The sequence below is a fragment of the Convolutriloba macropyga genome, chromosome 7 (genome assembly GCF_964194025.1).
Source record: "Convolutriloba macropyga chromosome 7, txConMacr16.3, whole genome shotgun sequence".
NCBI classification, from domain to species: Eukaryota; Metazoa; Xenacoelomorpha; order Acoela; family Convolutidae; genus Convolutriloba; species Convolutriloba macropyga.
Genome location: NC_134474.1, coordinates 17,773,558 through 17,797,850, shown reverse-complemented (window position 1 = coordinate 17,797,850; position 24,293 = coordinate 17,773,558). Strand labels below are relative to the sequence as shown.

Genomic DNA, 24,293 nt, shown 5'->3' with positions numbered 1-24,293 from the left:
TGAAATTTTATCTTGGCGAAGCAACTTTGCAAAAGACAAAAAGATTAGTCTAAATTAGGCTCAAAATTATACACGTAGACCGAGTGACAGTTTTGTAAATCTTAAAACAATTAAGTTTAATCTGTGGTATCACCATCAATTATTGAATTAGTCGCATCAAAGTAAACAAAGGTCGTCACATTTTGATCATTTTGAGGACGATCATATTTGACACTAATTTTTATCAAAGATTCTTTGATATTGATAGTCAATTAATCTACGAGCGCCAAATTTAGCGCCTCAAATTTTTCTCACGTTTGAAACAAAGAATTTGTAAAGATGTCCAAATAATTGGAGACAATAAAATTGATGGTTCTCGAAATTGTTCACATTTAAACGAAAGCCCATTCAAAACATGTTTGCAAAGTTTAATACCAAGACTCCAAGGCGAACCCACATATCAAATCCACGGACATTCATAGACCCTTCGGTCCATATCCATCAGTAGCATGTAATAATGGAAGCAATATATTTCTTCCTAGGCGATGCAAATCATTACCAGTTCAAAAACAGGTTAATTCGAAAAAAAAAACATAAATGTAGCTGACTCAGAAATAGAGAACATTGGACCAGTTACGACTAACCTGACAGTTCAGCAGAAATTAACCAAACAAGCTAAATCAACATATTAGGATTGTTCAAGCGTGCAAGATACACAGACGTAAAACGGAGGGAGGAGGGGGGGGGGGGGGGGGGTTGGTTCAACTGAAACGTCAACCGATAACTTTTGTTACAATTCCATCATTACTGACAAACATATCTAACTTGCAATATCTGATCTGTTGTCAAATTTCTGTAGTTCTCATTGAACATCTCTATCTCTAATTCTATTACAAACTGCTGCCAAATTTGGAATTTAACAGCGTAGCAATTTAGAAATATCTCCACAATCCGTCAATAACTAGGGCATGTGAAACTGAACCCGATTAAACTGAACTCGACAAACATGTTCACGAGCAGCATGGCTACCTCCCAAGTTTGAGCATGCTCCTTACGAACTGAAACTTGCGCAAAACTCCTTTCATTTCTTCAATTTCATTTCCTTCGAATGAAGTCCACAGCTCAAAGAAACTCATAATGTCGTTAACCACAGCCGTTAACTGGTCCAAATCAACCGTGCAATCTGCAAACCAGTTTTTGTGATCCAAAGATAGGGATCCTAGACCACCAGATGCGTCTAGACTCAAATTAGCATGCGACATATTGCCTGAAGACTGTTTTCTGTAGGTACAACAGGCTATCAACAGTGCCGCCAAAGCTAACATAAACGGCGGCTGAGTTAAAATTAAATCAGATCTCAAAACGTCGTTCATTATTAGCCAAGACGCTTTTAATAACTCGTTATTTTGATCTCCAATATCTTCGCAAAACTGGGTCAAAGGTCTGTAAGGTTGAAACACGATAAGGCAGCAATCCATAACTTCCATGAGCAAGAACTCGCAATCATGGATATCATTTACTTTGTATGGATACTCTTCAAATTGGAAAACATGCTTGAACATGCTTGATTTGATTGCCGCAGTGCATTTTTCGATCAATCTGCTATTCGGTGAAGCACCTACTTCTTCAACTTTTGAGGCGAGAAACAAACTTGTGGGGCAAAGTAAAATTGGATCTATATCTTTCAAAGAATATCGGGAGTAAAACCGCTTGAAATAAATAATAGCAGTGGCTATAACTTGCTGACGAACTTTCAGTTCTTCACCAATGGCTTGAATTAATTGGCCGAAAAATATGTGAACTTTTTGGTACTCCTCGGTTGAAAGTCGTTGTAAATCAGCCTGGCGACCCAATAACAGGTCCTCTTTGTCAAAAAGCCACTGCCGAAAATGGGAGCTGTTCCAAAAATTTCCGGACATTATGACCTGAAAACATGTATTATGGTAATAAACAACGCCAATATACGGACAAATTTTGAGTGTTCTAAACTTTATTGAGCCATTGAGGTTATAATTCCCAGTGATAATAAACTAATAGATTGTTGTTTTTGTAACACGGTCAGAGATAGCAACCTTAATTGCCTAACTGACAAACCGACTTAGAGGGATTAATTTGCGCTTCAGTTTAATTGACAACAATAGCTCAATTGTGACCATCTGTACCCAAATATCTTCCAGGCACGAAAAAGTTTCAACAGTTTTAAAGTTTTAACAAATGGGAAAATTACTAGTTTGATCTTTGCGAAAGCAAATAGTTTTTACTTGCAGAAGTTCATTAGCATCGCCTTTCTGTCAAACATGCTTTCAAAATTCACATTAACTTGTCGTCTGTGTGGTTGAAACAAGCTAAACATAACCGACTACAGATTCTGTGAATCGCATACGTGAAGACTAGTGAGCTGAAAGGCTCTAAGAGCACTTAATGACCGCTGGGCGCTACCTGTTTTTACCGTTTTTGATGTCGAAAAGTCAAAAGCGTCAGACGAAAAATTGGTCAAGCGAATAATCGCATTAAAAACAGAGACCGACATGACTAATATAATTGCTACAAACTTCGTTTGAGAGCAATTAAATACGGGTAAAGCATCACACGAATTTTAGTCAAAATGTATAACTTTTCTGACGTCAGCTGTTATTAGGATCGTCAGCTGTTATCGTTTTGCACCCCTATTAGTTTCAGCGCCTATCAAATAAACCCTATCATTCCACACCGAATTTATTTTAAAAAGGGGGTTACATGAATCGGGGCAAAAAGGCAGAACATTTTATTAGGCAGTCTAATGAAGGCTTACAAACTCGTTTAACAATTATGCCTAGAGCCAATCGGATTTTCAATATGTCCAACGAAAACGACCAGTTCTTCGTATCATCAACGTTTCTAATAGTACGCGTGCCCGGATCAATCTAATTTGGAGCAATCAGTGTCGAGAGAATATCGATGAATAAAATGAACACGTAGAGGTGAAACAACGTAGTACAAGTCCTAAAGGGGACCGATTAACAAGACGACAATTCAAATGGACGACAACTGCTTGCAACCTCAACATTAATCATCGCTGAACATTGATATTTTGTCCATAATGAAGCGACAATCATCCATAACGACTACAACTAACGAAAAATAAGCAAGCAAAAATTATACCGAGAATTCTGGCCCACTATCCATGGCCATATGAATGTCGCTCGCTGTTGTGTGTAATCCACAAAAAACGAGCCGGTTATCACGGCGGAGCAGGTCTACCAGCCCGTCACCTAGGACAAAAAATCAGCTCATGCATACAAGGATTATTTGTCCTCCATTTGATACAAAATGTCGATGTCGTCCATTTGAAAGTTCATACTGTTGAATCCGCTCTAAATTACAACACAGCGATCATTTTAATACCAGAGGAAAAAACTATCACCATAACGTTAAAAACAAAATATCCGATCCAAAGATTAAATTAGCAGGTAGATTGGCAAACATTATCAGCCAAAGCTTTGTTTCTCATTGAACAAAATTGATATACTTCATGGTTCAAACACTACTGTTAATTTTGGTGTTTAAAAACGAAATTTAAAAACCTTCAGGTTTAAATTAACTTTTCTCCACTGACAATTATCAGGGATGTAAGACCCAGAAGCAAACCTAAATTTTCCAATTACTGTAAAAAAATTAATTGAGGCAATTTACTTACCTTAGAATTTTGCAATCATATGGCAACAACAAAATATTCACATATAAAACTAATTATTATGAGACCAAACATGATATCTCACATAAGAATCGCCATCTAACGTCCAACGAGCTGCTCAAGCGATTGGCAAATAGTTGGCTTTCATAGTCTCCAGCTTTAACTAAAGGAGCCTATCTTTACAGTGTAAATGGACATGAGGGGAAGGCGCGAAAGGGGCTTCCAAAAAAGTAGAGAAATTTATTAGCCAGCCGGGAACAAAATCTGTCCTGCGAAAAAAGTACAAGTCATTGTAAAATAATTGCTACAAACTTTGTCCGAATGCAAATAATATTAGATTTACACGGCATAAACTGCTAAATACACTGCTGAATCTAACATCAATTTTGATGACCATCAGCTCACAAAAATCTATTGCATATATCAGCAGAGGCAATTCAGCCACAAAAACAAACAAATAATACAGCATAACAAAAACGCCTTCCTGAGTTTACAAGAATTTTTAGCTTAATAAGAGTATTCATTTCAAAAGCAAGTTAAAACATGTAAGATCTCAGTGAAGACCAACTGTAAAAAAAATAAAAATCAACAAAAAAAACTCAATCCACTAAGATTGAAAAATGGTGTGCACAAGCAATTCAAAAAATTAGAGGGAAGCAATGAACAAAAAGCAGATTGCAATACAGTATGATATGAGCTCATATGGTGGAAATACAAAGTTTTGATGACGAAATTTAAAAACATAGTCGGAAGAATTCCAGAAACGACTCGAAGTTGTATTAATCAAAAAATAGCTCTTCAAAACATAGTATCATAAGAATGACGCATCTAAGTAAAGAAACTTCAGTCAAATTAGGAAAAAAACGATCGTTACTTTTTCATTTAGTACAGTACTTTCAAAATGAAATCTTTCTTCATGCCATCGAGATATCAAAATTCCTCGCATAGTAGCATACACGCAAAACATTAAAGCGCAAAACATTTAAATTACAGCAAAAATATCACCAATTTTTTTTGCCAAATTCTTTAGAACCACCATTTTTTTCGCAAAAATTTTGTAATTGAAATTGCTTCCTGGCATTACGCTTCAATATACTTCATTATGCATCAATATTCTTGCTTCATCTCGCAAAAATAGGATAAAATTCCTCAAAAAAAGTTAAAATTAGCATAGCACTCACTTCAATTACCAAAAAGCTCCCAACGCTATCAAAACAATATAGCCTAAATATTGTTTACAGTATTTGCTTACCGTAAAAAATACCAAAAACAGTTTGATAACGTGTACCAACATATGGCTCGATTAGCGAAAAATTTTAACACCCATATTTCTTGCTCGATTTCAAAAGAACGTATGATAAACAAAATAACAATTATGTTTTTTCCACTTACAATTTTTTTCACTTAATAACTTTGTCCAATTTCTTTTACTCCCTGAGCTTCGGTTTCATTGCTCGCTGACTTATCAAAAAAAAGCATAACGCCTCTTCGAGTCATAAAATAGACAGCGCACCAATACAATCAAAACTTCTATGAATTGTAAAATAGAATTGTTAAGCTAGCTATCGCAGCTAATAATCACTTGAAGAAGTCGAATCGGTGAATAAGCAATACATGCAAGACGTTACCAATAGAGTTCATTCAACTGATTGTTTCAAATTTCGCCATTAACATCTGCACTTTTGAGTCCTATGAGACCACGCAACCTACGAGTAGATCTGATTTTATAACTTAAATTTATAACTTTTTCTATCCCAGCATGGCTAGAGGAAGTAAATTGGATAAAAGCTTATGAGCACACAAATACTTACTGCAAGCGCAATTTTGTGAATTACGAAGAAAATTCGTCCAAGCATTTAATGAAAAAAAAATCGAATAGTTATATAAAAAGCCATGCTGCTTCTCACTCAACTTAGATTTCTAAATATTAGAGAAATTCCCTACGCATTAAACTTGTCTCCAATTTATAACGCATAGGTTTTAACCAAAATATATTTAACATTCTAATATGAAAATAGAATTTATAGCTCAAGAAACAATAGCATTAGTAGTGGAAATATCATTATCATCAATAGGCCATGTCAAATGAACATTCGCCACATCTAAGCGAACAATATCAATGTCATATCTGCCTAATAAATCACACACTGACGGCTTAGACCTACCCATATCTCCGTGCACCCATTCTTTCACGTACGTACCCGCATCTGTAAGCAACCTTAATGTCAAGTATTGCGAGAAACCATCCTCAAAACCATGAACAAGTTTTTCAGAACTAACACAATTATTTTCAGACAGAACGTGTGAACATATTTCGCTATCACGTGAAACCCTATTTAGATCTTCAGATAAGGGTTTTATGGTGGTTTCTTTTTCGTTTATATCCGCATTTTGACCATTCTCTGCTCCAGTTTGCGATAATATATTTTCCATAATTAGCTGTTGCGGGGGTGAACACTTTCCGCGTTCACGCCCATATTGAGTTAATTCAGGCTTCGCCCATAAAATATGCCTTTTGCGGTCTAAGAGCGACCTGCGATGCAACACACGCAGTGGCGTCCTTTGGGTAATTTCAATTGGAGCGCTGAATGTCAATTTCTCTTTATCTTCCCGGGAAAAAGGCGCCCCTTTTGAATATAACACGGCTAAATACTCTTTAGTTTTCTCCGATTCCCCATCTCTTAACTGGGATAAATTTTCCCTCTTCACATTATGCAAATGGGAAACTGAAATATTACCATTTGCGTTCGAATTAATGTTTTCCTGTATAGCTTCTAACTGGTCGGTCGTAACGTGTGTAATACGGGGGTTTATAAGTTCAATCGCAAATGGTCTTCCATTGCCCAGCATTTTAACATCAATATCTTCCCGTCCGGAGGAACGGAACATTGAATTTTGGCACTTGAAAAAGCGCTTCAAAGGCTCCGATATTAGCTCCTCGATTGAGCTGGTACCTTTCCGCTTCCCTCCAATGAACCAGGGTGTTTGGCTCAGGGTCCGGTTGAACTTCAAGTATCTAAACAAGCAAGTCTACTTCACTTGATAAGCATTATAATTAAAAAATGAACATAACCGACTAATGTCTGGTTAATTGCTCTCAAACCCCAGACGAGCAATTGGCTTTCATCGGTAGATGAAAGGAAGCTAGCTTAAGCTTAACTTAGAGAGCAGGAAAAGTAGAAAAAACACGATGGTTTTTCTCTTCACAGCAGCTTCGGTAATCTTTACACTTCAAAACTAGTTAAGCTTTAAGCGATCTGCTCAGGAACTTAATGCCATTAGGGCTTTACATTTTCAGAAACTTTTAAGGACGTAACGTCTAAACTTCAGGCGGAGAAACTATGTATATGTTAGAAAGAAAGGAAGCTAAAAGATAGGGCATAACCGCCAATTCCCAAACTCATTGGTGGGCATAAGATCGGACAAGAGTCGCCCGGGAGATTTAGTGCTATACACTTTTGTAACCAGTAGGGCAAGAGTCACATATGATATTTTGTTACTGCTAGAGGGCGACTAAGTATGGCCAGAAACATTTTCAAAACTTAACAAAGAGGCTCGGTAATGTGCGATGGCACATAAGGTTCCGACCCCGCTCATCCACAATTTTGGCATAATTGTCTACCAAATGAGGAACCGATAGAAAAACGCAAAAATTATATTTTGGGAATCCCAAAAAACCCAAGTAATTTTTAAAAAAAATTGTGTATGAACGATAAGATAGCCTCCAAAAAAAAAATAACTCAATGGAGTAAAAATGGATGCATTAGATTGCTGTCATATGCCAAAATTAAGGAAGCGAGTCAATACGAACAGCAAAATCAAACAACAACAACAAACATTAATTACATCAAAAACTTTATGTCCGTTTTAAAAAACAAAATTTAATAAATTCAACATACCGTCAGATAAACCTAAAACTAAACAAAATAAATTACCGGAAAAGATATGGGACCAGTCCAGAAAAACGTTTGGTAACAATTAGACAAAAAAGAATATAAATAGTAAAGTTAAAAAGTTCGCTTATTTTTTCTAAACAATTAACTTCAGAGTGATGAAAACCATTAGAAATCAAGTAAAAAAATCCCAAAGGTTTAAGATTACCAATGCTTCTATAGAAGTCATTAATACCTGTCCTTATTCATTTTTTAAGCGGCTAAAAAGAACAAAAAAAACCAAACAAAAATTCAATTGAAACTTGCCAGAAAACGCTGTTAAAACCGTCAGGCCATATTTTGGCCCTCAAAATATATTCGATTGCACCTTTTTCAAACACCAATAATGTATTATGTGGCCATTCATTGGTGAGACTAGGTAACAAGTAGACAAAAAAGAGAACAGGGGCAAAATCATGTAATACTTTTGATTTTTCGAAACAAAAATACATCCAAAGTCATGAAAGACATTAACTACAAAATGAAATATTTAAATAGGGTCGTTTATTCATCCAAAGGAAGCCCCTGAGACCTGCAGTCATCCAGAATATGTTTTGCGTCTACAAAAAGAACGTCAAATGTGACAAAAATCAAATTAATTTACTTTTTTTTTGTGAAAAACCGGTGTCGGTCATAGTCAAACCAGTAAGGTCATAACGAATTCTTTAAAAAAATAGATTTTGGGACACCAATCTCTTTTGACATCTTCCCTCGACACCGATAATGCCATATTTGACTTGTAATTAACTGAGATTAGGTAACAAAGAAAAACAAAAAGAACAAAATTGCGAAGTTGAAAAGTTTTTTTTTTGGTTTCGGAAAACGATTGTTTTCAAAGTCATGGAAGCCATCAAGTATCTACTAATATCAGAATATCGGCTCTTTTATTCTTCCATGAAAAGCCAAAGAAACCTATCACTATACAGGAAATTTCATACGACCGAAACGACAAAGTAAAAATGACAAATAAAGACAAAATTAAAAACTTCAATTAATTTCTTCAAGAAAGAAGTGTCGAGGCCGTTAAACCGATATTCTATATCTTTCAGGATTTTAATATGTTCATTTGTGTCTGATCTTGAACGCTAATAATGTGATATGAGAACTGTCAACAATGTGATAATGTGACAAAACTAGAAAACGTGAGAAACTGGCAAATATCTAAACAAACAAAAATCTGAAATCTTGTGGTATCAAAGCCAGAAAACAATAACTTCAGGCTTATAACCGCAATTGAGACTAAATCTAAAATCAGTAGAATGAAGAAGCATTCTTTCTTTGCTAACACTAAGCTACAAGTTGACCAAATTAAGAAAAAAAATAGAGGAAAAGATCATTAAGCCATTATTTATTTAAAAATCAATTATTTTTAAAAGTCGAAACGACCATAAACTTTCAAGTAAAAAACTAAATGCATTAGCTTGGAGCTGCTTAGAAAGCCAATCGGAGCTATTACTCCTGAGTTTTGATTTGATATGTTCTGTTCTTTATTAATAAAAAAAAGCGTCTTTTTTTATTCAAAAAATGACCGACTGATTACAATCCGAATTCTTTTTGTATTGTAACAGTCCAAGATTGGCCCAAAACTAGCCCGGCTAATGCTTACTGTTCGTTAGGAGCAATTGATTTTTCGAATGTTGTAGATATATAAAATTTGTTAGTTGAAAACTCAAAAACAAACTCTGCATTTTTGATAATCAACGAGTAAAGTCTTCTGAGTCTACAAAGATTGTATTAGTGTTGTTTCGTGGTGTACTGCCGGAAAATTTTATCAAAGTGGACTAAAGTAGCTTGATTCGTGCTGTTTTTGATGAAAAAGATTGAATTTTGAAATATTTAGCCAAATTTATGACCAAGAAAATTTATACCATCAAAATAATCAATAATGCGTGTTGTCTTTAAAAATAAAATCAACGACACTATTCTTAAAAATTTTAACAAATTTTAGCAAAATGGACGAAAATTTAGGCAAAAATTCCGGAAAAATGTGAATAAAAACAACGTGAATTCCCTCTACTTTTCTCAGAAGTTTAAACCTCGATAACTCCCTGTGGAAAATGAAAATTAAAAAAATCTTTTAAATTCCATATTCTACGCTCGACGAGCTTTCTAATGATACCAGTCTCAACTCTCTACGATGAATATATCGATCGGCGAAGATTGACTGAACAAAAAAAAAACCGTTTGAGTATATAGTTCCTCCTCCCTCAAGAGGGGTCGGAACAATTACAAATTAAATGACAACGTAAAGCCATCTCGAAGATTGAGTATCTGACCACTTCTTACCCTATATTCTATAAACATAGCTGGCAGATTGCAAGAAAATAGCCGCAACAGATTCGTAGATCGGCAGTCTCAAAAAAAAACAGTAAAAAAGACAGACCAAAAAAATCGTGTTTTCATTGAAGGCTGATCTGTTATATTTTGATTAAAAGTCTTTATAAGTTATTGCTGCCTCTATCAGCTGATCTCAAATAACCTTCATTTAGAGTGACACACACTCATTTGACCTTATCTCTTTGAATTAAAGTAAATAAAATTCAATTTCAAAGTGAGGAAGTCATTTTTGAGAGTGAGGTAAGTCAAGTGTGACCAAAAATTTAATCACGCGCATGAACAAAAAAACTCGCTCCACTAAGAGCGAAAAATGACATCACACATGCAATTCAGTTGAAATTATATGAACGAATGAAAAAAAAAGTGGCTGCGACGTCATATGGTCGTAACAAAAATCATGACGACGAAATAAAAAAACATAGCAGGACAAGTCCTGACGTACAATTCAAAGAATTTTCATTGACTAAACAGAAAAACTAGACCTGGAATGGACTATTAATGAATTGAAAGAACCATTTTTAACAAAAATTAGATAAAAAATCAGAAAAAAAAAACAAAATCAATGTCAAAATGCCGCATGTGAACAAAAAAGACACTAGCGAGAAATGAAAATTTAATTCAAACAAAAAATAGGCCTAGAATGGGCTGTAAATGGATTGGAAATACCATTTAGAAAAAAAATCCGATCCAAAAAATTGAAAAAAAAGTAAAAATCAGAGTGAAATTGCCGCATGTGAACAAAAAACCAATACCGAGAAACCGAATTTTTGTTCAAACACCGTTTTCTCACTCTACTTTAAAATTAGAGCGAAAAAACTCACGCCGCAAAACCACTCGCTTTTTTGCTCCACTTCCTGTTTCGGCGTGACCAAAATCACTACTCCAATTTGACTTAAAAAATCATGAAAATCTGTGCACAGATCTTAAAAAAAAAGACAGCGCCCCAATACAATTCAAATTCTTTGAATTGTAAAAAAAAACCAAGAGAAGGCCAATAATAGTCCCAGCTATCGCTGTGCGGCTATTAATAAACAAAAAATTAGTAGTAAAACAAATGACAAAAAAAGAGATAGGGCTAAAACAATATCTAACTTCGTTTTGAGAGCAATTAACATTTGGACATTTCGTAAACATTAGTTTTCTAGAGAGCCCATTTAACAAAATTAGAGCTTTTGTAAACTGTTTCTTAAAATGTGAGAGCCATTAATTCAATTCAGAGATGAAAATGTAGCTGTAGTTTTCAGACTTGATTTTCAACTTAAGCAATTTACAAGCGAAGACCTTATAACAGTTCTAGTCATACAAAAAAATTAAACCTGTATTACTAAAACATTCAATACATCCATTTAGATAAATTCAAAAGACGTATTTCAATACTATTCAAAGGTATCGTGATTCAAAGTATTAACAAAGAAAAGAAAAATATATTATATTCCATTTCAAAACATCTAAATTTCATTAATGGAAGCTCCGATTAGACACAAATCTTTAACAACAAAAAGTATCATTGTAGTATATCATTGTAGTATATCATTCAATATAATAAAAAAGCAAAAAAATGAATCCAAATTGCTCAGCGTGGTGTTAAAACTTAAAATAGAGCCAGTAAACTGCCGAAAAAATATGAAGTTGACTTGCTTGAAATTTACGTTGTTTGAAACAAAGAGTTAGGTGGCAGAAAAAATCTATATAACATAACAGTGGGTAATTTTAGAACTATCAAAACTTTACAAGTCAATTTTGGAAGTGAGGTAAGTCACGTGTGACCAAAAATTTATCACGCGAATGAACTGACAACTCCATCCACTAGGAGTGAAAAATCACGTCTTACACGCAATTCAGTTGAAATTGCATGAATGAATGAACGAAGAGTAGATTTGAAGTGAAAATCTTGACGACAAAAAAACCAAGTGAAGGCCAATAATAGCCTCCGCAATCGCTTTGCGGCTATTAAAAAGACAGGCTAAAATAACATTGAAAACTGTACAGCGTTTCCACTCAAACAAGGCCATTAAACGGATGTCGGGTGTTATTAAATAATGCAATTGGAAACATTAAAATCCTCAAAATCTTTGAAAAGACGCGCATCTAAGTGCTCGCAACTCCTGATATAGGCCAACACTGTCGACAGTCTAATTGCTTAAACTGGTAGAGTAATCTTAGATTTTTGTTTCATTTAACTACATTCCATGTATATAAATTTAAGTGTCTGAGGGCATTCAGTTTTTCAAAAGATGAATAAAGTCACTAGACAAAAGATATATCAGTTTTAAAAGACAGAAATAAATTACCTAAAATTTAACTTTGTAAAATACTAAATGAGAGCAGCTCTGCTCTCTCAACTAAAAATAAAACAATCTCTTGTATATAGAATAGAGGTCATACGTGAATACTGCCAACCAAAACAAAAAGATCAAACGAAAAATCGCGTGCAAGAAAAGCGGAATAAGGCACCAAACACTGTTCGGGCACAGATAATAGTTGAAAAGTACCAAACTGACGATTTTCAAGTCATACCATGACAGAACATTTCAACTCCAAAACAAAAAAAAACGAAAGGTAAATTATAGAAGTAACATGCAGAGGCAGTAGACGTGCAAGAGAAAAAAATAGAAATTACTTTTTACTTTTGACTTCTAAACATATCCAGATCGAGCGAAATAGTACTGATGACTATGGATAACTATTGCACTTTTGAATGTAAGCAATTTACATAAGACAAAAACCGGAACGGCATTCATGCAAAAATGCAGCAAAATGAGGAACGTCAAAACGGTCGAATGAAAAAATGGGGTAATCATTGAAATTTCAAGTCACAAAACCCTAAAAAATGCGAACAAAAATAACATATTGGTCATGCAATAGATACATAAGCTTACGGCCCAGGCGTTAACAAACGCATGCTTTGCACTATTCACAATCGGACAATTTGAATATCGAAAGAAGTCTTTCCCTAAGGGCATAGCTACCAGACAACAAATAAGTCCTCTTATTCTTTTTCTTCCTTTTCAACACAACCAAAAGAGCATAAAAATTCGCAGTTACAAAGGAACAAATAAGTGAAAAGCAGACAAAATAGTTGATCTTCCTGTAAACAATGAAGTGTCTACACAATTGGCATGAATTTAACAATCCGCCCGAAGGTTGCTCCATTTTCGTACACAGCCGTTTACATTTAAGCTCCGACTGATTTACTTTTACCAACTATCGATGGAAAATTTATGGAAATATTCCATGCAAATTTGCCCGGACGGTCGCCTAATAGCCTAAAAAGCTTTCCGTCTCTACATTAATAAAACTTTCAGTTCACCTTACCTTCCCCCTATGAACAGTGGTTGAACCGTTACACTGAACTGAAATTTCACCTTGTCGAATTTCGAGGCCAACAACTTATAAACTTCTTCTTTAGAGAATTTCTGCGAATTGGAGCAGGCGTCTAACGCCGAATTAACCGATTGTACAAAACAATTCCGATCCAAATTGTTGCCGTTTTCAGTCGAGAACTTCATTTTCTTTGCATTCGGCTTAACAGCGCTGTCGGCTAAAAGCTCCGTGAACAAATTAGGATTCGGGGGTAAAATTAAAACATTCAGACATGATTGTAAAGGTGTTTCACATGAAAAGTTATGCTTGAAATCTCTCGAATTTCGGGGTAAACTGGTTTCATTTCCCACAACTAAGTTGGGTTTAGAATTGGCGACTTGATTGAGACGGGAGCACAGCGTGTTTCGAAACACCTCTTTGATGTTTATCAATTTTGTATCGATTGTAAAGACGGACAATAAGTCTTTCATATCAGATACGAAGCTGTCATTAATTCCCACTTTCTTAACGCTTAACTTCAGTAAAACCTGCAGGAGAAAGAAATTGAGGTAAATAACGTCGGGTACGTGCACCGTTATAAACCACGCGTCTTCAGTGTAACTACTAACTAAGTTAAGAACATTATCAATAACTGCAGGTTCTATGTCTAAGATTCCATAACAAAGGCTACAAACTTTCCCAGAACCTTCAGTTTGCAAATGAGCTTTGTGGTAATCCAGAACTTCGAAGCTAAATAGATCTTGATTGAGTGATTCGATTGCTGGAATATTTGGAATCACTTCTTCCAAACAGAAACAACAGACACGCAGTAAAGTTTTACTTTGACAATCACCCACTTTTGTCATCTCAACAGATCTGAAAACAATAAAATTTATAGCTAGCCAGCAGAATTAACGCACACTTGCGCGATTCTATCAATCAAGCACGCAACACGCCTAAAATAAAGAAAACTTAAATCCTAATAAGCCCATACTTCCATATTTGAGAACAAAACTTCAAAACTAAAAACCTTAAATTAAAAGTAAATATCTGGGAACTAGATAACAAAATTTATAACTTGCACCATAATTATAGAATCAGCTTCGTTAAGGAATTTTTTGCAATTCAGTTGTCAGTTAACTGATATGAACAAATTCGCTCTATGTCATCTGGGCTAAGGGAGTCCACTGCTTTTCTGTATATCTGAAAAGAAACCTTACTATATAACGACAAACATTAATGCGCTCAATAGCTTGAAATTAATTAAGCAAGTCAAAAATAAAGCTTGGCACATTGTGAAATGTTTTACACACCGTTTTCTTCTATTATTGCAATGACAATATATGACTCTCATTTTGATAAATGGTCAGACACAAAAAGTCCGTTGACGAAAATACCATTACTATTGAATTCGCATATCACGCCCTGTATTTGCCGTCTAAATATTCGCAGATCAAAAAATCTGATAAACACAGCCGGCAGATTGCCGGACTAGCATCGAAAGAATAGACCTGCGTGCCATATAATAGAGATAGAAACAGATACACATCTAAATTGAAAAAAATGGACGCCGCTCAAAAAACTAGGCTAAAAAAACATTCAGCGATAAATTAATAAATCTTGTTAAAATTCATTCCACAGAAGCCTCTTATTAGGGACCTTTACTGCACATATGAGTTCCTTTGACCTTAAACAAATTCAATTTAAACTTAAGTTTTAAAGTGCAAAAGTCATTTTATTGAGTGAGGTAAGTCACGTATGATCAAAATCTAATCACGCAAATAACCTAAAAACTTTCGCTAAAGCGGGTGAGAAATGACGTCACGCGCGCAAATGCCGTTAGTGAGAGGAAAAAGTCATACAGAAAATTTGACTTTTTCAGCTTTGCTGTGTGAACAAATGTAAAACGAAAAAAGAGCGTCAGACGACGAAACAAAAAAACATAGCAGAACAAGTCCTGACGTACAATTCGAAGAATTTTCATTGACTAAACAGAAAAACTAGACCTAGAATGGACTATGAGTGAATTGAGAAAACCATTTTAGAAAAATCAGAACAAAAAATAAGAAAAAAAAACAGAAAATCAATGTCAAAATGCCGCATGTGAACAAAAACCAAAATTAAAACTTAATTCAAACAAAAAATTAGGCCTAGAATGAGCTGTGAATGGATTGGGAAAACCATTTATAAAAAAGCCGATCCAAAAAATCGAAAAAACATCCGAATTTCTGTTTTTCGATTTTACTGTTTTTCAAACACAAAAAACCGAATTTTTGTTCAATCACCGTTTTCTCACTCTACTTTAAAATTAGAGCAAAAAAAATTCACGCCGCAAAACCACTCGCTTTTTTGCTTCATTTCCTGTTTCGGTGTGACCAAAATCACTACAATTTGACTTAAAAAATCATGAAAATGTGAACAGATCTTAAAAAGAAACATAGCCGGAAGAATTCCGGAAACGACTCGAAGTGAAATCTATTTAAACTCCATCGAACTACTCATCAAACAAAACGTGCCTTCACTAATTTAAGATTGTCTTGAAACAAAGTCATGAAACAAAAAAGTAAAAACAATAAAATCAAATCTGTTAATATATGATAAAAAATCTGATCAAATTTTGTTATAAATTGAGATCCCGAAAAAACTATCTCTGCCAAAATAACTTCATCAAAACAACTAGTACTTACCAAAGCCACTTATGTGAATTTTTAAAAAATACTTTTGGCTAAAATTATGAAAAAAAGCTCTTAAAAAACAACTTTCACAGAAAAACTGGAAAAAGTAACTACATTTTTTAATTTCAAAAATATATAAATCCAAAGAAAAATTCCCTTCAGCCAATAGGGTATCCAGTTGCTCGCAAAACAATAGGCAAGTCATAATAGGCAAAGAAACTTAGCTAAAAACAGAAAAAAAAACGAAAAACTGCAAAAAATTAAGAAAATAGTTCCAAATTTCGCCATTTTTTGACATATTTTTTAACAAAATGATTCTTGCCCACAAAACTGTACCCAATTGTTATCATAAATTTGCTCAAGTTTCTTCAATACCCATTTCAGCCAGTAAAACAAAATCGTCAAAAAAACGCAAAAATTAGCCCGAAATCAGCAAAATACATTAAAAACCTCCGAATTATCATAAGTCATATGAATTTCCAGAAACCTTCAAACCACTACCAAAACCAGCCTAAAATTGAAACAAAATCATAACCAAACCTCTTAACCAAAAACATACCCGGCAGATTGCCGGAAAATAGCCGCCGTTGATTCCAATAAGCATGATTGGGATTGAAATAACAGAAGATATTGAAAAAAAAAAGATTTTTGTACAAAAACATTTTTTAAGTCCGATTTGTTTTGATGGCATTTTGTAGTTGAATATACTTCTGTTTCGTAGAGAGAGGCTACAGGGGCTACTATCAATAACAATAAGCATTAGAGAGAGGTAACTAATACTTATAGGAACGACGTTCAAATAGCGGGCATCTAAAATTGGGCTTTATGGGTTTATCCCGTTTCTATTTCTGACTTCAATTTTTTATACTGACTCTGTTCATTTTGAATTGCTTTGCTGAGCAACTGATGTTCAAAATCACCTTTAGCAAAATGAGAGAAGAGAGAAACTAGCCAAGAGAAGTCAAAAAGATTTCACGCAAAATGTTGAAAAGGCGGCAAAATGAGGTAAAGCGAAACATTTTTTTATTCGACGAAGTAAAAAAAAAAATAGGAGCGCTATAATAGCCGGCTGAGAAGATGAGGGCGGCTATTAATAAATAAAAAAACTGCTTTAAAATGCCGCACGTGAACAAAAAAACTTCTCTCGCTTACAGAAAATTTTTTCACACATCAATTTCTCGCTCTCTCAAAAACAGCGGTATGAACAAAAACCACTCTCTTTTCACTCCGCTCTTCACTTTTGTTCAGCGCCAAAACACTCCAAATCTTTTCACGCGTTTCATTTCCCGCTTCAAAAATCACTCCAATAAAATTGATTAAAAAAAGGACTTCTCCAATACTCCTCTTCGAGTCGTAAAAAGACAGCGCCCCAATACAATTCAAATTCTTTGAATTGTAAAAACCAAGAGCAACGCAAAATAGCTACGCTCAGCTTACAGCTTCGCATCTATAAAAACTTCATTTGAGATACCACTATTCCCCTGACTTCCTTCCTACAGACGATTTGAATTTTTCAATTCTAGAATATGACCCAACACAGCAATTTCTTTGCAGGTAGCAAAAAAAAGCAGGAAACTTCTACCTCATGGAAATGCTTTAAAAATTCGTTAACATCTGGTTCCGGTAATTTTGTGAGACAAACTGTCCGTAATTTGGCATAAAACAGAGCCTCCACGTCCTGGTCGCTAGTTTTAACTTCATCGGCTGTTGATCGAGTTTTCGACTCTTTTGGTAGCATCAGGGTAATTTTATCACCATCTTTCATTTTGTAGTCACTGATCTGGTCATCCACTAAAACAAATATGCTCATCTTGGACCACTTAAGTCAGAGGAATTGATCCCAAACATCAGAAAACGAGATATGCAGACATGATAATAACGAGAAAAAAATACAAAATTAATCAAATTTTTCGGCCAAAAACAAACCGACCACTGGATTGTTATGCAATTTACTCCAGAACAACTCAACGAGTAATCAAAACAATGCTCAGCGAGATCATCAGAGCTCATTAAAAACGTCAAATTATTTCCATTGCTAAATTTGAAGCTAAGTTTTATACGCTTTGTGAAATAAAGTATGTAATTTTTATGTCAGTCATAAGCACGAATAAACTTTATTTTTTCGGTTGTTATTAAACACTGAGTTTTCGAATGAGTAAAAATATCGTATGAGATTCCCCTAAGTTTTTTTTCACCCATTTCTTTAGAGATGTGGGAACATATATGCCAGCCAGTTTTTTTAAGTAAAATTTACAGCACCTTTATTTCATTTTGGGAAGCTAATATGTGGGGCATATTCATGCTTTTGAAGACGAAGCAATAATATTGCCCCCAACTCACCTAAACCACAAACATCAGATGAGAAAAATGTAAAACAAAAGAGAGACAGCACTAGAACACAAACAACTAATGGAGAAAGTAGATGAGGCAAGCTGATAGCCTCCCTTCTTCAACAAAAGCACCTATTGAAGAATCAAAAATTGCGAGCCGCCGAAGTGTTCTTGAGCCCCAAATGCCGAGTATGGAATCCATAGGAGAGCTGAATTCGGACGGCGAATTACAGTAGTCAACACATGATAACACTAAAACTCTAATTAACTCAATTAGGACTGATGTTTTAACTTGATCTCGAATTGACCATACTTTACGGAGATAATAAAAACGAATTCGAACAAACAAAGTTATTCTGTCGTTGCAGAGTAAGTTGACAATCAATATAATAACCTCGAACTTTTACCTGTTCAATGTAGTTACCAACTTCTGGCAGATGTAAGAGACCAAGTTTAACAATTTTACATTTCCGAATAATCATATACTCACTCTTAAATGAAAATAAAAAAATGTTCTGCCTAAAGGATAATAACTACTGGCAAGATATACATTTGTAAAATTTGAAGTTTTAGAGACTCTAGAGTTACTCTTCTTCATGAAATTTTGCACGTTTGACCCAAATTTAATATAAAAGCATTCCCCGGTATGCGATGCTTGAAAGATAAGGAAAAATAGGTAAAGATGTTTCTTTCTGGTTAACATCAACATAATCATATTCAATCAAGTTGTTTCTTTGCGTGTTAGCGTTTGGGTATACTGCTCAAACTAAGCATCGTTTTTTTTATTGTTCAGTGTTTCCTATTAATTCTTCCAAAAAATTTCTCTTGTTGAACTTCAAGCCTCAGTGAAAAACTGTTTTCATTTGCAATACATGACCATCATTATGTTAATTGATAATGGAAATAGACTTTTCTGTCGGAAAAAAGAACTTTTAACATTCTTAAGATGATTATTGGAACATACTCTTCTGCGTACAGACTCAAAGGAGCCGTCTTAAAACAGTCCTAATGACAAAAGATCTTTTCCACCCCCTCCTATTTTTACACTATTTATATTTACTGCACTTCATATGCAGACGCAAGAGCAATATTTTTACATAAAGATTTACTATGTAATGGCACGTGCTCTTACCAACTTCTGGCAGACGTAAGAGACCAAGTTTAACAATTTTACATTTCCGAATAATCATATACTCTCTCTTATCCACATTCAATTTCAATTTTGCATTGCTAAACAAACGTCGAATCGAGGTCAAAATATTATCAAACATACATTGACTGAGGGTTGAACCGAATACAAAATAAAGAACGGTATCATCTGCGTAGAAATGGTAGTTTATTTCTAATTCTATCAGCTTATCTTCTTAAGGCAACATGTAACAAGAAAAAAGTAAAGGACCAAGAACCGACCTTTGTGGCACACCCGTCTTAACTTTAACATCACCAGAAAGACATCCATTTATGATAACTTGTTGCGAGCGATTCGAAAGATAATTTTTAATAAACAGTAACAACAGATTGCAAACCAATGCTTTTCGCTAATATCTCAAAAAAAAAAACTGATGATCAATTATATCAAACGCTGCAGACAAGTCTAATCAAATATACATCACGGAAAGCGACCCGTCCAGACAACACAGAAGACTATAAAGACTTTCAGTAAAGCCGTTTCCGTTGAATGCAAGCCAACAAAAAGCACTCTGATACCTGCACCTTAGATTATTAGATTCCAGATACAAATTAATTTGCTCAAAAACAACTCTTTCAACAACTTTTGACATGAATCTTAGATTTGTAACAGGGCGATAGCTCGACAATTCAGGATCAAGGTTAGAATTCTTTATGAGCGGCCTCACGACGCCTTGTTTGAATTGATTTGGAAAGTACCCTGTCTGGAGAGTTAAAATAATTAATGAAATGAAGTAGTCCGGAGAATTTGTCAAAACAATTTTGCATAAACTAGTTGGTATAACATCATTCGGTGCTGTACTGTTCGAAATTTTTGGTAGAAGTAATTTCAAATCACTCAGTGTAAAAACCTGAAGTCGCAGGGTAATTGTATGTGAATTATTCAATTTTAAACCATTCGTTACAAGTATTGAAACTGTATAGAATATGAGGTTTGATTTCGACAAAGTTGCGAAATTCATTATGTCTCATGTGTTTGTATCCTCCTTTCGAACAGTGCTGGGCATGTGCCACAGTGAAGTTTCCATTGCAAGCGCAAAATCATGGCATATTTACTGGGTGCTAACCATTGCACAGGCAAAATCTTTGTGAAGGCCATTATGAAACTCGCTTTTCGTTAGATCAAAGTGATATCGCTTCAATGGTAAAGCTTTCAACCAGGATTTAAGAAATAATCGTAGAACAAGACATTTGAAATGAAAATAAGAAAAAAAATGTTCTGCCTAAAGGATAATAACTACTGGCAAGATAAACATTTGTAAAATTTGAAGTTTTAGAGACTCTAGAGTTACTCTCCTTTATGAAATTTTGCACGTTTGACCGAAATTTGATATAAAAGCATTCCCCGGTATGCGATGCTTGAAAGATAAGGAAAAATAGGTAAAGATGTTTCTTTCTGGTTAACATCAACATAATCATACTCAATCAAGTTGTTGCTTTGCATGCTAGCGTTTGGGTATACTGCTCAAACTAAGCATCGTTTTATTATTGTTCAGTATTTCCTATTAATTCTCCCAAAAAATTTCTCTTGTTGAACTTCAAGCCTCAGTGAAAAACTGTTTTCATTTGCAATACATGACCATCAATTTGTTAATTGATAATGGAAATAGGCTTTTCTCTCGGAAAAAAGAACTTTTAACATTCTTAAGATGATTGTTGGAACATACTCTTCTGCGTACAGACTCAAAGGAGCCGTCTTAAAACAGTCCTAATGACAAAGGATCTTTTCCAACCCCTCCTATTTGCACACTATTTATATATACTGTGCACTTTATATGGAGACGCAAGAGCAATATTTTTACATAATGATTTACTATGTAATGGCACGTGCTCTGAAACTGGGGTTGGGGGGGTACAATTAGAAAAATCCAAAAAAATCAACCTAGTTCGTCTAGAAAATCGATTCTTTAAGTTTTTAATTCCACCCCTATTTTTAAAATCTTCACCGTTATCCCACTGTTTCAATGCTTAACACTGAACAAGAGCTTAGTAATGGGCAAACTCACAATTCAACTCAACAAAGTTACTCACATTTAAGAGGTTTACCCTTGAACAAAACTTTGAAGTCCGAGGGCAACCATGGAATTTGCTGGTACAGTAAATGTTTCAATTGCAGCACAGTTGAACTTTCGTCCACCTAAAAAGATTGGCTGATAGTATGAACTAACGTTTATCTATACAGAATTGTCTCACCTCTACTTGCGCTTCAGCCGAATGTGCGCCCAAAACCTTGCAAAAAATCCTCATACCACCTGAAAGTTATATTTAGATATTTTTTGACGCTCAAGCAGAAAAATTTTTAGCTGCATTTTTGGTACAATTCACCTAACTCCTTTTCATAAAACAAACGGAGTTATCTTCTAAAGGCAGCATGTAACAAGAAAAAAGTAAAGGACCAAGAACCGACCTTTGTGGCACACCCGTCTTAACTTTAACATCACCAGAAAGACATCCATTTATGATAAATTGTTGCGAGCGATTCTAAAGATAATTTTTATTAAACAGTAACAACAGATTGCAAACCAATGCTTTTCGCTAATATCTCAAAAAAAACTGATGATCAATTATATCAAACGCTGCAGACAAGTCTAATCCAATATACATCACGGAAAGCGACCCGTCCAGATAACACAGAAGACTATAAAGACTTTCAGTAAAGCCGTTTCCGTTGAATGCAAGCAACGAAAAGCACTCTGATACCTGCACCTTAGATTATTAGATTCCAGATACAAATTAATTTGCTCAAAAACAACTCTTCAACAACTTCTGACATGAATCTTAGATTTGTAACAGGGCGATAGCTCGACAATTCAGGATCAAGGTTAGAATTCTTTATGAGCGGCCTCACGACGCCTTGTTTGAATTGATTTGGAAAGTACCCTGTCTGGAGAGTTAAAATAATTAATGAAATGAAGTAGTCCGGAGAATTTGTCAAAACAATTTTGCATAAACTAGTTGGTATAACATCATTCGGTGCTGTACTGTTCGAAATTTTTGGTAGAAGTAATTTCAAATCACTCAGTGTAAAAACCTGAAGTCGCAGGGTAATTGTATGTGAATTATTCAATTTTAAACCATTCGTTACAAGTATTGAAACTGTATAGAATATGGGGTTTGATTTCGACAAAGTTGCGAAATTCATTATGTCTCATGTGTTTGTATCCTCCTTTCGGACAGTGCTGGGCATGTGCCACAGTGAAGTTTCCATTGCATGCGCAAAATCATGGCATATTTACTGGGTCCTAACCATTGCACAGGCAAAATCTTTGTGAAGGCCATTATGAAACTCGCTTTTCGTTAGATCAAAGTGATATCGCTTCAATGGTAAAGCTTTCAACCAGGATTTACGAAACAATCGTAGAAGAGGACATTTGAAATGAAAATAAGAAAAAAAATGTTCTGCCTAAAGGATAATAACTACTGGCAAGATAAACATTTGTAAAATTTGAAGTTTTAGAGACTCTAGAGTTACTCTCCTTTATGAAATTTTGCACGTTTGACCGAAATTTGATATAAAAGCCTTCCCCGGTATGCGATGCTTGAAAGATAAGGAAAAATAGGTAAAGATGTTTCTTTCTGGTTAACATCAACATGATCATATTCAATCAAGTTGTTTCTTTGCATGTTAGCGTTTGGGTATACTGCTCAAACTAAGCATCGTTTTATTATTGTTCAGTATTTCCTATTAATTCTTCCAAAAAATTTCTCCTGTTGAACTTCAAGCCTCAGTGAAAAACTGTTTTCATTTGCAATACATGACCATCAATTTGTTAATTGATAATGGAAATAGGCTTTTCTCTCGGAAAAAAGAACTTTTAACATTCTTAAGATGATTGTTGGAACATACTCTTCTGCGTACAGACTCAAAGGAGCCGTCTTAAAACAGTCCTAATGACAAAGGATCTTTTCCACCCCCTCCTATTTGCACACTATTTATATTTACTGTGCACTTTATATGCAGACGCAATATTTTTACATAATGATTTACTATGTAATGGCACGTGCTCTGAAACTGGGGTTGCACAATGTAGTGGGGGGGGTACAATTGGAAAAATCCAAAAAAATCAACCTAGTTCGTCTAGAAAATCGATTCTTCTTTACATTTTTAATTCCACCCCTATTTTTAAAATCTTCACCGTTATCCCACTGTTTCAATGCTTAACACTGAACAAGAGCTTAGTAATGGGCAAACTCACAATTCAACTCAACAAAGTTACTCACATTTAAGAGGTTTACCCTTGAACAAAATTTTAAAGTCCGAGGGCAACCATGGAAGTTGCTGGTACAGTAAATGTTTCAATTGCAGCACAGTTGAACTTTCGTCCACCTAAAAAGATTGGCTGATAGTATGAACTAACGTTTATCTATACAGAATTGTCTCACCTCTACTTGCGCTTCAGCCGAATGTGCGCCCAAAACCTTGCAAAAAATCCTCATACCACCTGAAAATTATATTTAAATATTTTATGACGCTCAAGCAGAAAATTTTTAGCTGCATTTTTGGTACAATTCACCTAACTCCTTTTCATAAAACAAACGGAGTGTATTGTTTCATTCTCAGCACTATTCATTCTGATCAACGGAGATGAACGATATGGAACTATCAATCTATTGAACTTCATAACCTGTGCTAAATTTATTTAAAAATTTGGTGGTCTACGGCCCATTGCGATAGGCAACAACTTGTGGAGAGTCGTTGCAAAGTGCGCTGGATCCAAAGCCTCGGATGAACGAAAAGAATACCTTGAAAAAACCAACTGGGATGTAGCACTCGCAAAAGAGCAGAGATCGCGGTCCATCTCTTCCGAAACATTCTTGAAAAGCCGTCTCCTAAAACGCATGTTTTGCTTAAGTTGGATTTTGAAAATGCCTTTAA

At 34.8% G+C, this 24,293-nt stretch overlaps 3 protein-coding genes across 4 annotated transcripts; all 3 read right to left on the bottom strand.

The window, feature by feature from the left end:
- Window positions 1–25: 25 nt before the first annotated feature.
- Window positions 26–1,925, bottom strand: LOC142342137 (cyclin-C-like). The gene has a single exon (XM_075393337.1). It carries the CDS (start codon window positions 1,896–1,898, stop codon window positions 1,005–1,007), a length of 894 nt encoding a protein of 297 aa, XP_075249452.1. The 5' UTR covers window positions 1,899–1,925; the 3' UTR covers window positions 26–1,004.
- A 3,701-nt stretch (window positions 1,926–5,626) lies between these two features.
- On the bottom strand, window positions 5,627–14,096 carry LOC142342136 (uncharacterized). Its single transcript, XM_075393336.1, has 2 exons — window positions 13,237–14,096; window positions 5,627–6,668 (listed from the first exon to the last, which is right to left on the bottom strand). Exons 1-2 carry the CDS (start codon window positions 14,088–14,090, stop codon window positions 5,681–5,683), a joined length of 1,842 nt encoding a protein of 613 aa, XP_075249451.1. The 5' UTR covers window positions 14,091–14,096; the 3' UTR covers window positions 5,627–5,680.
- A 143-nt stretch (window positions 14,097–14,239) lies between these two features.
- Window positions 14,240–23,893, bottom strand: LOC142342135 (ubiquitin-like protein 4A). Of its 2 annotated transcripts, none has more exons than XM_075393335.1 (4): window positions 23,801–23,893; window positions 23,639–23,744; window positions 17,482–17,690; window positions 14,240–14,427 (listed from the first exon to the last, which is right to left on the bottom strand). In XM_075393335.1, the coding sequence occupies exons 1-4, from the start codon at window positions 23,852–23,854 to the stop codon at window positions 14,350–14,352; spliced, it is 447 nt and encodes a 148-aa protein (XP_075249450.1). In that variant the 5' UTR covers window positions 23,855–23,893; the 3' UTR covers window positions 14,240–14,349. The 2 variants fall into 2 exon arrangements, with proteins under 2 accessions (XP_075249450.1, XP_075249449.1); XM_075393334.1 differs by lacking the exons at window positions 23,639–23,744; window positions 23,801–23,893 and adding exons at window positions 21,449–21,554; window positions 21,611–21,760.
- Window positions 23,894–24,293: the final 400 nt, after the last annotated feature.

Bases quoted from the DNA above. Each gene is read 5' to 3' on its own strand.
- LOC142342137 (XM_075393337.1), bottom strand. From the start codon at position 1,898: ATGTCCGGAAATTTTTGGAACAGCTCCCATTTTCGGCAGTGGCTTTTT.
- LOC142342136 (XM_075393336.1), bottom strand. From the start codon at position 14,090: ATGACAAAAGTGGGTGATTGTCAAAGTAAAACTTTACTGCGTGTCTGT. The intron at 6,669-13,236 runs GTAAGGTGAACT...TTGCTTGTTTAG, and splicing joins CCACTGTTCATAGGGGGAAG to ATACTTGAAGTTCAACCGGA.
- LOC142342135 (XM_075393335.1), bottom strand. From the start codon at position 23,854: ATGAGGATTTTTTGCAAGGTTTTGGGCGCACATTCGGCTGAAGCGCAA. The intron at 23,745-23,800 runs GTGAGACAATTC...CAATCTTTTTAG, and splicing joins CGGCTGAAGCGCAAGTAGAG to GTGGACGAAAGTTCAACTGT. The intron at 14,428-17,481 runs GTAGAAGTTTCC...GTTTCTTTTCAG, and splicing joins TTTTAAAGCATTTCCATGAG to ATATACAGAAAAGCAGTGGA.